General features: G+C 40.2%; 2 protein-coding genes and 1 long non-coding RNA gene across 3 annotated transcripts in view; 2 read left to right on the top strand and 1 right to left on the bottom strand.

Annotated features, from left to right (window-relative positions):
* The window catches only part of LOC127531526 (uncharacterized), a 103132-nt gene that overhangs the window by 48249 nt on the left and 37020 nt on the right, over positions 1 to 17863 (top strand). The gene's annotated exons all lie outside the window — the stretch shown is intronic.
* Positions 164 to 7512, bottom strand: LOC110956025 (small ubiquitin like modifier 2). The gene is made up of 4 exons (XM_022201249.2): positions 7388 to 7512; positions 6514 to 6645; positions 3846 to 3917; positions 164 to 887 (listed from the first exon to the last, which is right to left on the bottom strand). Exons 1-4 carry the CDS (start codon positions 7406 to 7408, stop codon positions 825 to 827), a joined length of 288 nt encoding a protein of 95 aa, XP_022056941.1. The 5' UTR covers positions 7409 to 7512; the 3' UTR covers positions 164 to 824.
* Positions 8185 to 17819, top strand: nup85 (nucleoporin 85). Its single transcript, XM_022201248.2, has 19 exons — positions 8185 to 8356; positions 9582 to 9672; positions 9772 to 9928; positions 10031 to 10101; positions 10189 to 10232; positions 10487 to 10556; positions 11829 to 11950; positions 12131 to 12265; positions 13400 to 13522; positions 13753 to 13884; positions 13973 to 14079; positions 14292 to 14375; positions 14459 to 14524; positions 14695 to 14846; positions 14926 to 15043; positions 15723 to 15823; positions 16243 to 16394; positions 17228 to 17329; positions 17624 to 17819. Exons 1-19 carry the CDS (start codon positions 8324 to 8326, stop codon positions 17720 to 17722), a joined length of 1959 nt encoding a protein of 652 aa, XP_022056940.1. The 5' UTR covers positions 8185 to 8323; the 3' UTR covers positions 17723 to 17819.

Raw genomic sequence — 17863 nt, 5'->3', positions numbered from 1 at the left:
AAGGTATTAAACAAGTGTTAATGCAATGATATCTAAAATATGTTGTTTGAGGAATACCTCGAATATGAAAACACCTTTTAATTGCAAAGATAATGCAAGAAAATTACCTCACCGGGTCATTGGGTTAAACGACAGGGACAAAAACTCCAGGAAAATGGACTCGTTATCGCCGTAGTTCTACAAATTTATTGTGCACTGTGTGAAAATAGTGGAAAAGCAAACAAAATTTGTGAAAGTTTGAAAAAAGACAATAGCTTTATTTGAACAGGCATCTTAGAATACAGACGTTTTGTTTTTACTGGAACATCCTCTTCAGGCTCTCCAAATTTTTGAAGTGATTAATCAAAACATTTTCCTACACATCCACTACTATATAAAAAAAAATGTATAAAATCAAATATTTTTTTCTGAAGATGACAGAAAACCGAATGACAACCCAGCAAGTGACAGCCAGTGGAAAAACCTCAAGAACAGATTTTCTGGACGCTGACCAAGACGAGCTCAACAATATGTGATCAACAAAGTCAGTTAATTATTCCTCACTCTTTCACCATGTCTGCATCTTTAGAGCAAAGCCTTCACGCTGGGAAGGGAAGTGTTCAACATTTACCACAAGACAGCGTGAACAAACAGAAACATGAACTCAGGGTGATGTGGATGTGGTTTATGTACAAAGACAGAAAAGTAACAGGAGGGGGGCGAGGATGAAAATACTATACAGCAGTTATGTGCGGCAGAGAAACGAAAACTTCTTCTGCGTGGAATTCTGTCGAGACGGTCGGACGAGTTGTGAGGCCGGGAGAGTCGGTCGTGTTGAGGAGGGATTAAATCAGGCCTCCCGTCTGTTGTTGAAACACATCGATCGTATCTTCATCTTCCATTTCCAACTGTAAGGAGAACAGCATTTAGACACATGTTGCATGAATTTCCCAAACATTTTATGTTAGGTTTAATTTCATGAAGCTAAATGTGGAGGACATTTTATGCCCCACCCATTATACTGGGCTTTGCTAAAGTTCTGTTACACTCGGTTTTATGATCTTTAGAGACGTTTACATGTCAGAGAGAAAAATTCCATTAAATAAACTGAAAGTTCTACCTTATAGGCAGGTGTCCTTCATACAAATTTTTTTCTCCGGTGAAGTTGTATCAAGATGGAAGTCAAAAGAGTTGAGATATCTGCTCTCCTTTGTGCTGAACATCAGCCGGATGACCGTCCACAGAGTCGCGGAGAGGCTCAAGAATGGTGAAGATCTTTCAGGTCTTCACCATTCTTGAAAGATCATCTGAAAGATCTTCACCATTCTTGAGCCTCTCCGCGACTCTGTGGACGGTCATCCGGCTGATGTTCAGCTGCTTGGCTCTGTCAGACTTGTTGTGGCCAGCACGAAGGAGAGCAGATATCTCAACTCTTTTGACTTCCATCTTGATACAACTTCACCGGAGAACAAATTTGTATTAAGGACACCTGCCTATAAGGTAGAACTTTAAGTTTGTTTAATGGAATTTTTCACTCCGACATGTAAACGTCTCTAAAGATCATGAAACCGTGTAACAGAACTTTTGCAAAGCCCGGTATTTCAACTAATTCATGTACTAAATACTAAAACATGCAGTTGTGTAAATGTTCTTGTTCTGAGACCAAATCTAAAAAAAACTAGGAGAAAAGAATGTTTGAGAATGTTTTAAAAATACTAAATAAGTCTGGAGTTCCCCCTGAAATGCCATTTTTCTCTTGTCCCACCCCCCAGGTAACCAAACTGAATCTCTAATAAAACAGTTAAAATGAAATTTAAATCTCCTTTTGTTGGGTTTATTGTTTTCATTGATGTCTCTTGTAACTGTGGGAACATTTTATTAATCAACATAATATTTTAAATAATAATAATTATGCATGGAATGTGTCCCACAACATGTTAGCATAACCTGTTGACATTTTTGTCTCATTTCTGTCATTTTGCACCTTGTTTTTGTCATTTTGTGTCTTGTTTTGTCATTTTGTCTATTGTTTCTGTCATTTTGTGTCTTGTTTTTGGCATTTACATCGTCAAACAGTTTTCCTATAGAATGAGTAGAGCAAAGTTATGTCCTCTCTCCTATTTTTCATCTTTTCATCCCATTGTCAGCCTTGGTTGAATGTGTCACTCTACCTCATATTATCAGGATTAGACTCATTCTTTTGACTGTTTTCTGAATGACAGTAAGTCTAAAACGATGCTATATTTTTCTGTGAAAGCGTTGCAATAACATGCAACTTCTGGCTATTCCAATCAAAAACTGCAGTTAGTATAATGCGTCTCTCTGTCCGGACGTACTCAACACACCTATTGGAGCTTAGTTTAGTGCGTTCTGACAGCCTGAAGCATTTCCTGGTTTGTCAGCATGTCCTCACTGATTACCTTCACAGAGCCTTGATGTTTGACACATTTCAGCCTACAGACATTGTAATACACTGTATGAGAGTGTACTCAGTGTGATCAAGATGTTTCAAGACAGCGCTGTAAAAAGCAAAAACTATCCGGTTTAAATTCAAAGTGTGCAGCAGGACTCTGCTCCCAGCGCTCCTGAAACACTTCTAACACAGTTTCACTCTGGATCTGAAACTTACAGAGGCAGCAAACTGAACTGTTTCAGCTGAATTTAAAATTTCTGGAAGTACGAGGCTTTAGAAACAAACTTAAAAAAAATCCCATTTTGCAGTAATACAATATGAAACTCTTACTTCAAAACAAATTAACTTCCTGAAAAGGACAGGAAACTAATTCCCTTCTTGAGCTCCTCACACAGCTTTAAACTGTAGAGTCAGAGTATATTTAGTTAAATTTAATTCAATATATTGATGTAATGTACATTATTTTAGCACTCAGAACATCATTCTCTGCTTTTTACACTGTAGTAGAAATTTTCATTTGCACTACTGTGTTTATATTTTCTTTTCATACGTGCAATTATCTGTAAATTTATGTGTATTTATGTATTATTATTTTTTGTTCTCTTCTTCTTTCTATAGCTTTTTATTACTCTCTTTCCTTATTCCTAGGGTGACACCAACAGCCTTGTATGTTGTGTACGTCCTTGTCCATTAAAGCTGATTCTGTCTAATCAGAAGTTTTCAGGCCCAAAGCGACCTTCAAATTAATTTCCAGGTCGGATTATCAGCGTAAAACCAAAAGATGAACCTGAGAAATATGGCAAATCATCATATCTGATGAAGTAAAATGAGATTAAGTTTGGCTGTTCGCTTGATAAATTAATTAAACTACCCAGCTGATGAGAGTTTAGTCTGTGGTGACGACCCAGACACCATCAGGTCAGCAGCTAAAAGCCTGCTCGCTGTTAAGTTTCACAGTGACGGGGTTGTGCTCCATGAATTAGTTCCACGGGGTTTGAATGTTCTAGTGTTAGGTCCTAACGCGTCTGACGGCTCAGAAAACTTAAATTCAAGTTGAAGGATCTCAGTGGAAAGCGTGAATGTGGTGCAGGACTTCAGGACACAAATGTTTCAGGAGCGCTGGGAGTGTTGCTGCACAGAAAGGAATAGAATCCTAATTAATAGCATCCTAATTTAAACCAGCTTTTGTTTTTTTCCCCTCTTCATAGTGCATTCTCTAAGCTGCTTTATTGCACCTTGCATGTCCTGTAACTGCATTTATCAAGATACATGATTAAATTTTGATTTGTGTCGTCTTTAGAATTGCTTCCCTTTCAACAACTAACCTGATCCAGACGGAAAAAGGGAACAACAGAAATCAACACCAGGATCGTGTAAAGTCTCCAAGTACATCTATCTATTCAGTAAGTGCTTTAAAACAGCTAAACTCCGTGTCTCCAGATTCCACACTCACCTGTGCTGGTGTGTCTGTCTCGTTTATTGGCTGTCCGTCAAATCTGAACCTGATTTGCCTCATCGACAGTCCCTGGAAAGACAAACACATGCAAACTTCCTGTTAATCAAATGTGAACACAAAGACTCAGACTCTTCTCATGCAAGCACTCGGTAACAACACGAAGACTTTTTACCAACTCAGTGAACATTTCATAGTCTAACACGGGGTGTCAAACATGCGCACCGTGGGCCCAAACCGGTCCACTTTGTAAAGTATAAAAATTCCAGAGATGACATTAACTGTAGATTTAAAATATGTAAATATTCAAAATAAGTTCTGGACCATGACAAGTTGTTTTGATCAAAAAAGTAAAGTACTAGATTGCTCACTGTTCTTCTGTCATTTTGTGTCTCATTTTTGTAATAGTTTGTCTTGTTTTTGCTGTTTTCTGTCTGATTTTTGTCGTTTTTTTCATGTTTTTTATCGTTTTGTGTTTCCTTTTTGTCTCATTTGTGTTTTTTGTCTATTCTTTTGTTTTGTTTATCGTTTTTGTAATTTTTTTGCCTCGTTTGTCCATTGTTATGTCACTTTGTAACTTTTTGGTCTCTTTTTTGCTTTGTGTCATTTGTCTCATTTTGTTTCTTGCATTTGATTTTTGTCGTTTTGACCATAAAGTAAAATCCTACATCATCCAGTTCCACATTAATGTGACTAAATGTTTTGTGTCTTTGTAGATAAACTGATCTGTACGTTGTAATGTGTAAATGATAAACTGAGGATGAATGTTGTTGAAATTGAATTTATTTTTCTTAACAAATTTCATGTTGTTGTTGTTCTGTTTTGTCAAAAGATAATTCCTTAAATGTGAATTTTTTTGCACTACAATAAAGGAAACATGAGGAGTTGTGGTTATTTATAGGTTATTATGCTGTGGTTTTACGGGTCTGGATCACTGGAGATCAAACTGGTCTGAATGTGGACCTGAACTAAAATGAATTTGACACCCCTGCTTTAGGATTAGCTTTAAAAAGAAACTTTAGTTGGGATTTGTTGCAATCTCTTTGAGTCAGGCAGAACAATTTCTGAAAATAATTATCTAAAATCTAATAAAACATGAAAAAACACGTCTTGTTTTGTTTAAGATAGTGAAGTATGAGGGTCATAGAAAAATAATGTCCTCCAGTGAAACGTGCATGAAGGAATAATGAGGAACATCTGCTCTCGGCGTACTTTTAAAAACAAACGGCATGCCGAGCATATCCTCTGCTGGCAATCCAAGGAAGAGACAACACTGGGTTTGGTTACAGACGTCGTGTTTCGTCGGGTATTTTAACTTTTAGAATGTTATCGTCAAACCTTCACTCAGTAGAATAAGTCATAAGAAGAGGCCAACATTCCTGCAGTAGCCTGGTAAAAGGACGACTTCACCAATGATTTAGTTTGTAAGCGCAGGAGGAACAGATTAGTCGTCTCTGGTGATTAATGTGGAATCACAGATGTAGATAAGGAGGCTGGTTTAGGGGATGCAGGAGACATATAAAGCCTTCAGCTCTGCTGCTTAGATACCGGAGAAGATTTACATCGAGTCTGAAGAGAAGAGAAGAGCTGGATGACTGCCAGAAAGCTACAATTCTTTCAGTAAAAATATGACAAACGGCTCTTTATGAGCATCATCTGGCTTTTATTTCAAGCTGACCTTCCAACATTCTGCAACAACTTTAGATACCTTCAGAGATAGAACAACTTTAAATAAAACAGAGCATTTTTTACTCCTTTAGAATAAGTTCAGCTAATAAAGAGCAACTTTAACTAAAATAGAGCAACTTTAATTCATATACACTATCATTCAAAAGTTTAGGGGAACTTAGAAATGTCCTTATTTTTGAAAGAAAAGCATTTTTTTCAATGAAGATAACATTAAACGGATGATAAATCTAGTCTAGACATTGCTAATGTTGTAAATGACTATTCTATCTGGAAACGGCTGATTTTTAATGGAATATCTCCATAGGGGTACAGAGGAACATTTCCAGCAACCATCACTCCTGTGTTCTAATGCTACATTGTGTTAGCTAATGCTGTTGAAAGGCTCTTTGATGATTAGAAAACCCTTGTACAGTTATGTTAGCACATGGATAAAAGTGTCATAAAAGCGTCTGGGTGACCCCAAACTTTTGAGCGGTGGTGTAACTAACTGTGACTTAACAGTGAAAATCTACAATCATATAAAACCTTCACATCAGATGCAGATTTGCTTTTTGACCACGTAGTAAAAACAAACACTGTGAATACACGAGTATTTATTTGTTATTCGGATCACCGTAGAACAGATGCTGCAGATGTGATGGAACTGAAAATAATTAACTTTTGTCACTGCTGTCTTTCTTCAAACAACATGTGCACGGTTCAAAGCTGCTCCTCTGAAGCATCAATAATTATTCCCATACGAGGCAGCAGCAGTGAAACTTTAACTCCTTTAAGCCGTGCTGCATAATGAAGTTGATTAAGGCCTACTTTGTTTTTGCTCTGTCAAAAATATTACACTCTAATGCTCTTTTATTAGCTGGAAATCTGTATGTCCGACTGATTTGGACACTGCCACTTTAGGAAAAAACCTACAACATCACCCTGAATCCTGAAAAACAGTCACTGATGATATCTGTGTGGTAGCACCGAGCCGTCCCACCTGTCTCTCGCAGTAGGCCTTCATGAGTTTGATGAGCGGCGTGTGTCTTTTGATCTTGAACTGCACTACAGATCCGTCCTGACCTGCTACCTTCAGGTTTATGTGTTCGTTGTTTTCTGTCTTCACCGCTTCCTGGGCAAACGAGAGAAAAGCATAATCAACACAGACATGCAGGGAATCAGAGCTGGAATTGTGCATAATCAATTAGCTGACTAATGATGAACTTTATGCAGCAAAATATCCCATTTTCTGCAACGTTACATGTTAAAAAGGAGTATTAGTTATGTGTAATGACAGTGTTACAAAGATGTTCAACTAATGCAATAAAATAACGAATCCACTGGTGCAGCAGAAACATGTGACTGGAGTGTTCACCTGTGTGCAAATTTAATTTTTCACAAACTTTTAAAGCCTCTCTGGGCCACAGCATCCTTTTGTTTACATTCTGCTTCATGCCAAAGTCACATAACAGCACACAGATAATGCAGATTAAAGTAAAACGCTGCAGATTTTAGTTGCTTCTACCAGCTCTAAACCTGCTGGATGCACAAACTGTCCACCAGCTGCACAAACCAACACACGCACACACACTGTACATGACATTCACACACATTAGCACACCGAGGCATGCCTGAGATGACACCAGCTGGTCGGCTCCGTGTGATCAAGCAAAGAGCGATCTGCGCGCCTGTGGATGCGCGTTCACAAACCTTCCGGTCTATCAAAGTAGGAATAGCTGGTAGTTGAATTTCAGCTCGCAACTTTACAAACAGGTAAAGCACAACATGCAGAAATGCCTCGTTTTCCCGCGTGCCCCGATGCCACGGAGCCGGTGGGCCGTGCAGGTATTCTGGTCCACTGTGGAAACACTCACCTTTGGTTTTTCATCAGCCATGGTCACTCTTTTGGCGCTTCTCTACGCTGCCACACAAAGAATACGAGTGCGCGCACGTACTCGTTCCCGTTTAAATTATTTGCGAGAACGTGCGCGGCCACGCGTCCGTGCGCGTCCACCTCGTCGGGCGCTGAGTGGCCACAAGTAGGTCACGTGGGTGGATGCGCAGTCTGGCCATGGGCGGGAGAGTCCTGAGGCGCGCGGAAGAGGCATTCTGCTGCACATGCACGCGCACAGCGATCTTCGCCTTTTGTTTTCCGCATTTTTGAGGAACATTTATTCCATAATATGCGGCTCATCGGCCTGCAGACCTCACAGCGGCGTGGCACGGTTCATTCAGCATCGCAGAACAGAACACAACCCGCACCGGGACCGCAGAATGTGCACTTTTTGTTTTTTCCTTTTATTTTAACCCTTTAGAGCCCAGCAGCCATCTTGTTTTTCTGTCTGATGATAAAGATGAACTAAACTAAATGATTAGTTTCACAAACACAAAGAGTGTGAGAGTGGAAGTCACATCAGCACTGATTCTTTACAGATTAAAGGAGGAGTGTTCGTTTGATCGTTTTGTATGTAGACAACATAAATAAACTATTTATTTATTTTTGGTAACAACTTCCTTTTCTTGTTGAGGAACTACATTCCCGTCGGGCCCATTTGTTGTCTCTGTTATCTTTCTGTAGCTCGCACAAAACAAGCAAAAACACAACCTGAGCCACCAAGCACTGCCGATGGAAAAACAGGCAAGACGAAGGGCAGCCCTGATGTGACGCCATGGCACATGCGCCACGGGGTCCTTCGACTGAAAGGCTGAGGCGCGTAAGTGGCACCCTAGCGCACCTGCGGCTAATGTTGTGTTTACAGCCGAATAGTTTGTAATTTTAGGTTTTATTGTATCGATAATAACGTTTCCAGATGGAGGAGGTGGACGTTGAACCGGTAGTTACTGTAAGTGACCCCTGTAGCTTATTTTTGTTGTTCTTTACTGCCGCCGAATAGCAACATGCTAACAAGCTAACTGTATCGCAATAACGTTTTCTGATCCATAAGTTAAAAAAAATTAAACATTATTGAGTTGTTTCATCTGCAGAAGTGTTCTCAGAGTTGTGACACACTAGAGTCTTAGTCCGACCCAATAGTTTATAGATTTTAACCTTATAGTTGCACAATTTTTAAGCTAATTCAGAGTGAAGTTAATATAATGTGAGACGCTGCTGCAGGTAAAGTAAGATCATCCCGCTGTATATCTCTGTCTGTTCCACTTAAATGTCACAGTGACTGCAGGCTAACTCAGCCAGTGGTGCACAAACTTTGTCCCTTGGAACTAATCGGAAATGTATTGGAATTAGTTATTTTATAATTATTTACACAGCTGTAATCATAGATGAAGGTGTATCTTGGGTATTGTTTCGAATTAAATCTTATTTTGGGGGGGAAGCCAGCCCTTTAAACAGGTGCTGTTGAAGGGAAAAAGTTCACCTATATTGCCTCATGACCCAGTTTCCCACATACATATAATAATATACTAATAATCAGATTAAATCTCCTGCCCGTGTTGCTGACAAGAAAACCTACCTATGTGTAATGTAACGAATACTGATCTAATTACAGCAACTTGCAGTAAAATGTGTTTTCATTGCTGCCTGTTGCCACATTTTGTAGGTTACTCTCTTCATTACGGGGCTCGTGTTGTACAGCTTTGGAAATAACTATTAGACTAGCTGTTGTTTTCTTTACAAGGTCTACACAACAGGTTTATAACATTGATCATTTGTTAGAATTTAACGCTAGTTGAATAATTAGAGCAACTTGTACAAATAATGAAAAAGTTAGAAGTGTGATGTATACTGAAAAAAATCACCACTGTCTAAAACACACACACACTATAAATGTTTCATACGTCTTTAAACACATGAAGTGTCACAGTCCATGAACATAATAAATACAAGGCTAGAAGATGAGTTAGCAGATGGACTAGTTTTAATCTTTAGTTGGTTAAATCATCAGCCTGAAAAAGTGTGTTTGATTAAAAAAGTTTGGCAAGAACCTTAAATGTAAAAAAAAAAAAGTCTGAGTCAGCAAGTTATCCACTTCTTTATGTCTGATATTGAGTCATTATATAATTTAAATCCCTCTGTCACATGTTCATGGTGTTTCTCCTCTTCGAATACAGAAAATTCCTGCTGTCAGTGATGGGAAGCACATGGGATTTGCATGGGGTCCTGGTGACATCCTCGTCTATGAGACTCTACACAAAGCATCAGGTATGTCTCGATATTAAGTTAAACTCTTCTTTATGTTTTTGCACTCCATCCCCTCCTGCCTTGTGCTCTTTTCCTCTCACCTTCTGTCTTGTGTTTCAGGTGCTTCAGGGTCAGGTTGCTCCTTCATCCATGAGGTCAGGAAGGACGAGGACATATATTCGCCCATTTTACGCAAACTCTTCAATGAGTCACATCACATCTTTGTCGGCCTTCAGACGATTAGAGAGGACCTTCCCAGCAAGAGCAGAAAACCCCAGTAAGACCACTTGACCAAGTCTTCTCTTCCTGTGCAGCATGTCACTGTATAAGTTCATTTGGTTAAATACAATCTTACACTTATCTCTGTCTGCTTCGTTAGATTTGTCAGCATTAGTAAAAACTATAGGTCTGTGATTCGAGCCTGTATGGAGGAGCTTCAGCAGGTTGCAGGTAAGAATGATAAAATCTAATTTTTGCATTTTATAGTTCTAATTTTTGCATTTTATACTCAAATTGACCCTTTTGTCATTTCTGCAGTCTCTGCAAAAGACGGAGAAGCCGCCACGCAGTATGGAAATCAGGCATGTGCTACTAGTATTGTTGTGTGAAAAAATGAGTATTGTACAAACTCAATCCCTTGTGTATATTACGTTCTAAGTAACAGCAATAATTCAGTACTAGCATGTAGTGTAATGTAGCTGAATGGTGATGTTAAAGTGGAGTGTGACACAGTTCTGTGGTAAAATTTATGAAAACAAAATAATCATCTATATTTACTGCTACACTATGTATTAGAAGTGTTTGTTAAGTGACAGTCTGTTCTGTTTTGTCACAGGTCTCTATTCTCTTGGCCATAGAACTGATCTGGAATCTGTGTGAAGTGCTTTTCATCGATGCTGCTCCTGGTTAGAGTTTTTTTATTACTTTTTTTTAACCTTTATTTTACCCCTTGAGATGAAAAGTCTCTTTTCCAAGGGAGACCTGGCCGAAACTGCACACCATTTCAGAGAATGTAAAACGTTCACAGTATATAGAAACAATTAAGACAATTCAGATATGCTTATATAAATAAGAAATGAAGAGTTAATTTGCAAAAACAGGTAACTCTGTTTTCAGAAAACTCATTTTTTATTGTTTACTTGAGATAATAGTAATAATAACACTAATAATTTATTTTTTCTCTATTTTGTCATGTATTTTTCTACTGAGTCAACTTCAGTTTGATTGATATTTTCTCAAGTAAACAATAAAAAAAGTTTTCTGAAAATGTATCAAAACAGAGTTATCTGTTTTTGCAAATTAACTCTTCAAATATTGAAACAGGTTCAAACAAAAACAAAAGAAGGAAAAAGAAAAAAACAGATGAGGAAAAGTAATTACACACATGGATTACATTTTCCTTCATCAAGTTTTTTAATTGATTCAGGGAGACAAAATCATTGAGCTTTAAAGTGTTTTGGAGGTTGTTCCATGACCAAGGTGCATTATGGGAGAAACCATAGACTGTATCTATAATGGACGTAGCATCTGGCTCCAGAATTGAAGCCCACCTGGAAGTGTCAAAAACTTGCAATATCACGCCGTCCGCTAGGGTTGGCTCCAAAAAGCTTTTTCTCCATAGACCCCAATTCATTTTTGGAAAAAATAAAATTTGATAGACTGATGTTCTACAGCTCAGGATTTTTTTTCCCGTTAGTTTTCATGGTCAAAATGAGAGATCAGGTGGCCGATCTTAAAATAAATCAATACTGAATTTTAAATAAATCATTAAAGTTGGCGGAGCCAGGGGGCGTGGCTATACTTGATAGACAGCAACAGAAGCCTCTGCGGTAAAATGTGGGCGGGATAAGAGAGTCCTCAGCCAATCCTGCCCCTAGTTGCTCTCCGGTCCAGCCTGTTTGATGACGCTTTTTACGTCACTGGCTCCAAAAAATCCAAAACGGCGACCAGGAAGTAGCAAAATCCGGGCTTCATTTTCTCGGCGTTGAAACCAACGGGTGACGTCACGGTTAGTTTACGCCTGGGAGAAAGCTGCTATGCCAGGCTCACAGTGAATCCTGGGTACCTGTGAGCACAGCCATCTAGCAGAGCCAAAGTTTTGGTTCATCTCATCTCATCCTGTGTAATGTATTTTATAATTAGTCTTGGTCTAACAAATCTGCCTGTTTCATTTTCAGCCGGTTCCCTGCTGCTCCACCTGCTGGACTGGGTGAGGTTACACAAGGCTGATGTGGATGAAAAGGCCAGAGATGTTCTGCAAAGTGACAGCCCTGCTGAGCACAGAGACTACTGGGACGTGGTAGGTGCAGCACACATTTAGAGCTTCAGAACTACATGTTAAACACGCAATGTTCTGCCTGCTGATGATGCTTTTACTCCCAAGACCACCAGACCACATTTTCCTTGTTTTCTGTTATTTCTGACTTTTAGCGCAGTGTAAGATCTCAGTTATGACGTGTTTTGTGTCTTTGCTCTGCAGGTGATGAGCTATGTGCTGCAGGGCAGGTTGGATGAAGCCAGACAGATGCTGATGAAACAGGCCACCCTTCAGCCTGCTGCCAGGAACATGTACAAAGTGATGGACACACTGCTCAGCAAGATGCCCTTCTTCAATGTAAGATCCTTTTCAGTGGTTTAGTGTTCTACACTTGATAGCTGGAAGTATTTAATGGTTTTAATCTGTGTGAGAAAGTAGAAGTTCTGCTGTCAGTCCTCTATACAAACCAAGACATGTTTTTTCTTTCACATCGCCAAACATTCTTGTGCAGAAATCCGACAAATTCATGACCTCTCATTAATGAAGAGAAGCAGGGTTCTCACCAGGATTTTTTTTACAGCGTAACGACACTAAGCTAAACCGACACTATGCGCATGCACAATAGCCTTCATTAAATCTCGCGAGCAGCCGGCCCAGATGTCAGCCAATGAGCGTCACGCAGATGCTCCAAATGCTCGTGATTTAGGTGACTATTCACCATACATGGCATCACGGAAACAACCGAGACATGCTAACTGTAACCCCGAGATTGGAAGAGACTCTTAATTTTAGACGGGAACGGGTCAATCGACAGGAAAGTACGGCTGAGGTGGGGAGACATAAATTAACCTAGATAGGCACCCAGTCGATAAAAACAAACGCACATGGCGTTATCTGTCAAAATAACTCTCTTTCACAGCGCCAACTGCCCCAAAAAATAAGTTTTCTCACATAAATATGGAAATATTACGCAAACAAATGTGCTCAAAACACAATAGCACAACTTGAAAGGCAGCGTAGCGGCCCTAATCACAGCGTAATCTTTTAAACTGACAGCGTAACGGCCCGTTACGCTGAAATGCGCTGGCGAGAACCCTGAGAAGTATAGAGATTACTAGAAATAATGGAAGAGAGACATGGAATGACATTCATCTGAGCCAGGGAGGATAAGGCTACAAGGATGCCCCAAAATCACAACTTAAAGATACCTTATTAGTGAACATACAGGATGAAATATGTAAAGTGGCCAGTAGTTCCCATGAAGACACCAATAGTTTATGTAAGAGAGCAAATCTTGTGTTAGCTTCCTGAGTCCAGTTCCTGATTAACAGGCCTCCCATCAAACAAATATCATGCAAACAACACAGAAACAAACCATGCTGTTTATGTACATCCAGCACAGGGTTTGCTTTTCCACAACTTTAACAGAATATCGACTCATAAACTAACCCAGGCTGATGTTTCCTTATTGATTCTCTGATTCTCCTTCAGCCTAGTGGAACTCAAACGCTGACAGAGTTTGATGTGAAGTGGAGGCACTGGCACGAGGAGGTGGATCGCTGCCTGCAGGACAACTCCTTTGCCAGCAACAAACACCTGGAGATCATCTGCAAGGTCAGTGACTGTGTGCTGTCATTCTGTTGTCCATCTGCGCTCTTTAAACTAATATCTTTGTTATTTATAGCTGACAGTTTGTGCTTTGGGCTGTACTGTGTTGCTAAGTTTAATATTTGTAGGTTTTTGCTGAATCTTCTTGTCCAGTTATTGCACCGTATCACTGAGTTTTGTAACTGTGAGTCTAACAGCATTTGCTCTGTTTTTCATGTTTTTTACTTCCATTTCAGCTCCTACTAGGCGATGAAGACACTTTACTGGAGCACAAGGAGCTACTGGGAACCTGGTACCACTTTCTTGTCACCAGGCTGCTCTTCTGCCACCCGACAGTGAAACCTGCAGAGCTGCATTACTACGCACAGGTACGCCACTTTTCTGCACCACTCACTGCTGCTAGCTTTCTTTCTTTGCCGTTATTTTACTGCATGCGTGTTCCTGTGTTCCCTGCAGTCATGCATGACCATGTTTCTGGACTCGAGGAGCGTCCCAGAGCCGCTGGACAGCATCTTACTGGCTGCTTTTGAGTTTGACATCCACCAGGTCATCAAGGACTGCAGGTAAGAAAGAATCATAAAAGGTAATTCAGCTGAACTTCCCTAGCTACCGCCATCTGTAATAGTCAGTCTTTTCGCCCAGCCAAGATTGATTCAGGATTTGGCTGTTGGCATAAGCGGGGTTAGTCCTGTCTGGGTGACCTTTACGTTGATGGCATGTTTGTCTTTGTCTGTTTTAACTCTTTCAACACTATTTCCTGCTTGTGTCTCTTCAGCATTGCTCTCAACAACTGGTGGTTTGTGGCCCATTTGACTGATCTGCTGGATCACTGTAAACTCCTCCAGTCCCACAACCTGCAGTAAGGACGCTGTTTTATTATGTTTACACGCTTTTAGAATGAATGTCGTTCAGCATTAACATGACTTTCCTGTGTGTGTTCAGCTTCGGCTCCAACTTGAGGGAGTTTCTGCTGTTAGAATATGCGGCTGGCCTCTTCACTCATCACAGGTGTGTTCACGTCGAGGTTCAGTGAGATAATTATCCTGTTTTATGTTTACTCAGAGGGGAAACATGCCTGAAATGCTCATTAGTGAGTCATTTAAAGTGTGAGTTTTGATGGTATAAATGCCTCACTGGGTGTTTCTCTGTGTGTATTTTGTGTTTTTGCTATAAAACAGTCTCTGGCAGTTGGCTGTGGATTACTTTGACCACTGTCCAGAGTTTGGTCGAGTTTATCTGGAGCTGCAGATTGAACGAGTCCCTTTAGACACGGAGCGCAAAGCCCTCAAGGTGCTCAGGATTTGTGAGCAGAGGCAAATGTCCGAGCAAGGTAGTGTTTTATTTCTCAGTCAAGTGAAGTCGGCTGTTCTTCCAGTGCAGTAGAGACTTAATTTCTTGTCCTTTTCCAGTGCGGAGTATCTGTAAGATCATGGCTATGCGAGCTCTGAGGAACAACAGACTGGGCTCGGCTCTGTCCTGGAGCATCAGAGCCAAAGATGCTGCTTTTGCCACCCTCATTTCAGAGAGGTTAGTTCCTCAAACTACACCCTGATTACATTCTTCAACACCCCAGACACTGATGGAGGCTTCTCTGTCTGTTCCATGAGTTTATTTTAACTTTAGATCAGATCACACAGTCTTCCTCTCCTCAACACTGTTTCCACCACAAATATTTTTACAGACAAACCAACAACGATCGTCACATAACTCTGCCAAGGAACGCCGCTGTGTTCCTTGCCCGCCACCCGCTACATATTTAGGTCATGTGATTCAGTATCCGTACATAACGTACACATGCAGAACACACTCCTGTGCTCAGCGCAAGGTCATGTTGTTTGTGGGTACATCTAGCTTAAATGGACACATTCTATGTTGCTGTGATTTCTGATCATCAATAACTAATAAACAAATGCTGCATTTCTGACATATGGGGGAATGAGCAGCCCTGGAGGAGGACTGCTGTGTCTGAGTGCTTTTCTAGTTTACTCTGCCGTCAAACAGCTCAATGCTCTTGTATCTTCCTCAAACAGAAAAATGATTAATCTTCTCATTTCTGGCCAAATTTATTGTCTTTAACCCAAAAGGAAGTAAATCAGGATTGTTTTTATACAAAACACATCAAGCCATAAAGATAAATGACTGCTTCCTGATGAATGAACTTTGTTTCCAAATGATTTTAAAATGCCGTGTCTGTTTTCTGTCTCAGGTTCTTACAGGACTACTGCACCAGAGGAACCTTCTCTGATCTGGATCTGATCGACAACCTGGGTCCAGCCATGCTGCTCAGCGACCGTCTCACTTTCCTCGGTAAGAACCGGGAGCAGATTTAGTCGAACTGACCCAGCTGAAGCATCAGACATCCATGAGGAGACGTTCAGACACACAAACATGTGTGATCTAAATAAAGCCGTGTGCTGTGACGGCGTGTTTTACCGATTATCAGGGAAAAGAGATGAACTATTTAGAGAACATGCAAAGAAATGGCCTTTTCTGTACAATCAAAGTGAACAGGAAGCGTTTACTGACCACTAAGATCTCATCAAACGTCTTCTGGTTCCGTACGGTTTGATGTTTGGAGCATTACAGGACGTAGAAAAAAGCTCAAAGCATGTTAGAGGTAACGTTATATTTAATCTGTCAGCTTAACTTTAAAGTGATGGAAGGGTTTTTCCACAGGCAGCGATCAGATCACAGTCTAAAAAACATCCATCTCTTTTCATTCCCAGGAAAATACCGCGAGTTCCACAAACTGTATGAAGAGAAACGATTCACTGAAGCAGCAAAGCTCCTCCTCTCCCTCATGACGGCAAAGATCGCTCCCCGGAGCTTCTGGATGACTCTGCTGACCGACGCCCTGCCGCTGCTGGAGCAGAAAGAGGTCTGAGCGTTCAACGGTTTTATGAATGCAAGAACCAGGATGCATTCAAAGGCACAAAAGACGAGACTTTTTCCACAAAAAATTACTTCTTTTTCACATCATTCAGAAACTCCTTTCAACAAAACATAATGCTCAATGAAAGTATGATATTTTTCTATGATACATCAAAAAATTATGCTATTACTTTTATTTATTATCAATTAATCTGCTAATGACGACAAACAGAGGTATTAAAGATTAAGATGAAGAAAACCAGTGGAAGGTCACATGTAAGAAGCTGGGACCAGTTGTTATCTGACAGTTTGCTCCAGAAACAGCTTAAAATGACCTCAAAATAGTTGAGCAGTGTTTTTGTTGAGCTGATCTCTGCTAAGTTAATGCCCAACCATTAATTTACTGAAATACTTTGGACTGATGTTTACTGAAATATCGACACACTCCAGCCCTCTTAACTGTTAATATCAGACTGTTATGAAAGCATTTTTACAGTGTGATAATGTTTAATCATTTACTCCAAATAAAACCTCTCATCAGTTCAGTCTTAAAGTCTGGCCTCTGCAGCAGATGAGTTACTTCAGATTCAGACGTTTAATTAGCGATTGTCTTCTCAGAAAACTGTGTTGTTCAGTCAAAGCTTCCTGTATCTGTCTGTCAGTGAATATAAATGTGTTAATCATGCATGTTACTCTACTAGAGCAAATTTTTATGACATTAATGATTCAATCATTGAATTCACATAAAGTATTAACAGAAGTCGACCTGCAACGTTTGCTAAAGACGGACTCCTTTTCCTCCGTCTAAACTCACTAAAGACTACAATTTCCTCCTTCTAGGTGATCTTCTCAGCGGATCAAACCTATGAGCTCATGTACTGTTTAGGGGAACTCACCTCCTCTCTGAACTCTGAAGCTCCCGACACCGACAGGCCCATGCAGGTAAGAATTTCCACCTACAGCCTTCATCCTGCTCAGACAGCCGTTTGCAAAATAAAAGCATTCTGAGCTGCTACTAAAGTGCTTAATATTTGATGTCACTGGTTCTGCTATCAGCATTTACCTGCTGGACACATACTACATGTTGATAATGTTCATGTTTTCCACATTTACCCATAGTGCTTAACTTAGCTTGTGTTCATGTGCAGACATGTCTCACCCCACAGCTGCTGCTGCTGCAATATTTAAGCCCTAGAATCTGCTAAACCTCTTAAACGACTGTATTCGTCATTTCAGGAGGAGGACATCGAGGTGACCAAAGTGGAGCTGCTCAGACTCGCTCTGGCCAGAAATCTGGCCATGGCCATCGTCAAAGAGGGAACCGTGGGAACATGAAGGCTGAAAACAAAGCCCTTCTTTTCCATTTTTGTACTGTATATAAGAATCAAGTAATCCGAATGTGCTCTTTGATAATAAAATGCTTTTCACCTTGTCCATTGGAATCTGACTTTTACTGATCCTGAAGATTTAAACAGC

The sequence above is a fragment of the Acanthochromis polyacanthus genome, chromosome 21 (genome assembly GCF_021347895.1).
Source record: "Acanthochromis polyacanthus isolate Apoly-LR-REF ecotype Palm Island chromosome 21, KAUST_Apoly_ChrSc, whole genome shotgun sequence".
NCBI classification, from domain to species: Eukaryota; Metazoa; Chordata; class Actinopteri; family Pomacentridae; genus Acanthochromis; species Acanthochromis polyacanthus.
This window is presented reverse-complemented; position numbering and strand designations above follow the sequence as displayed.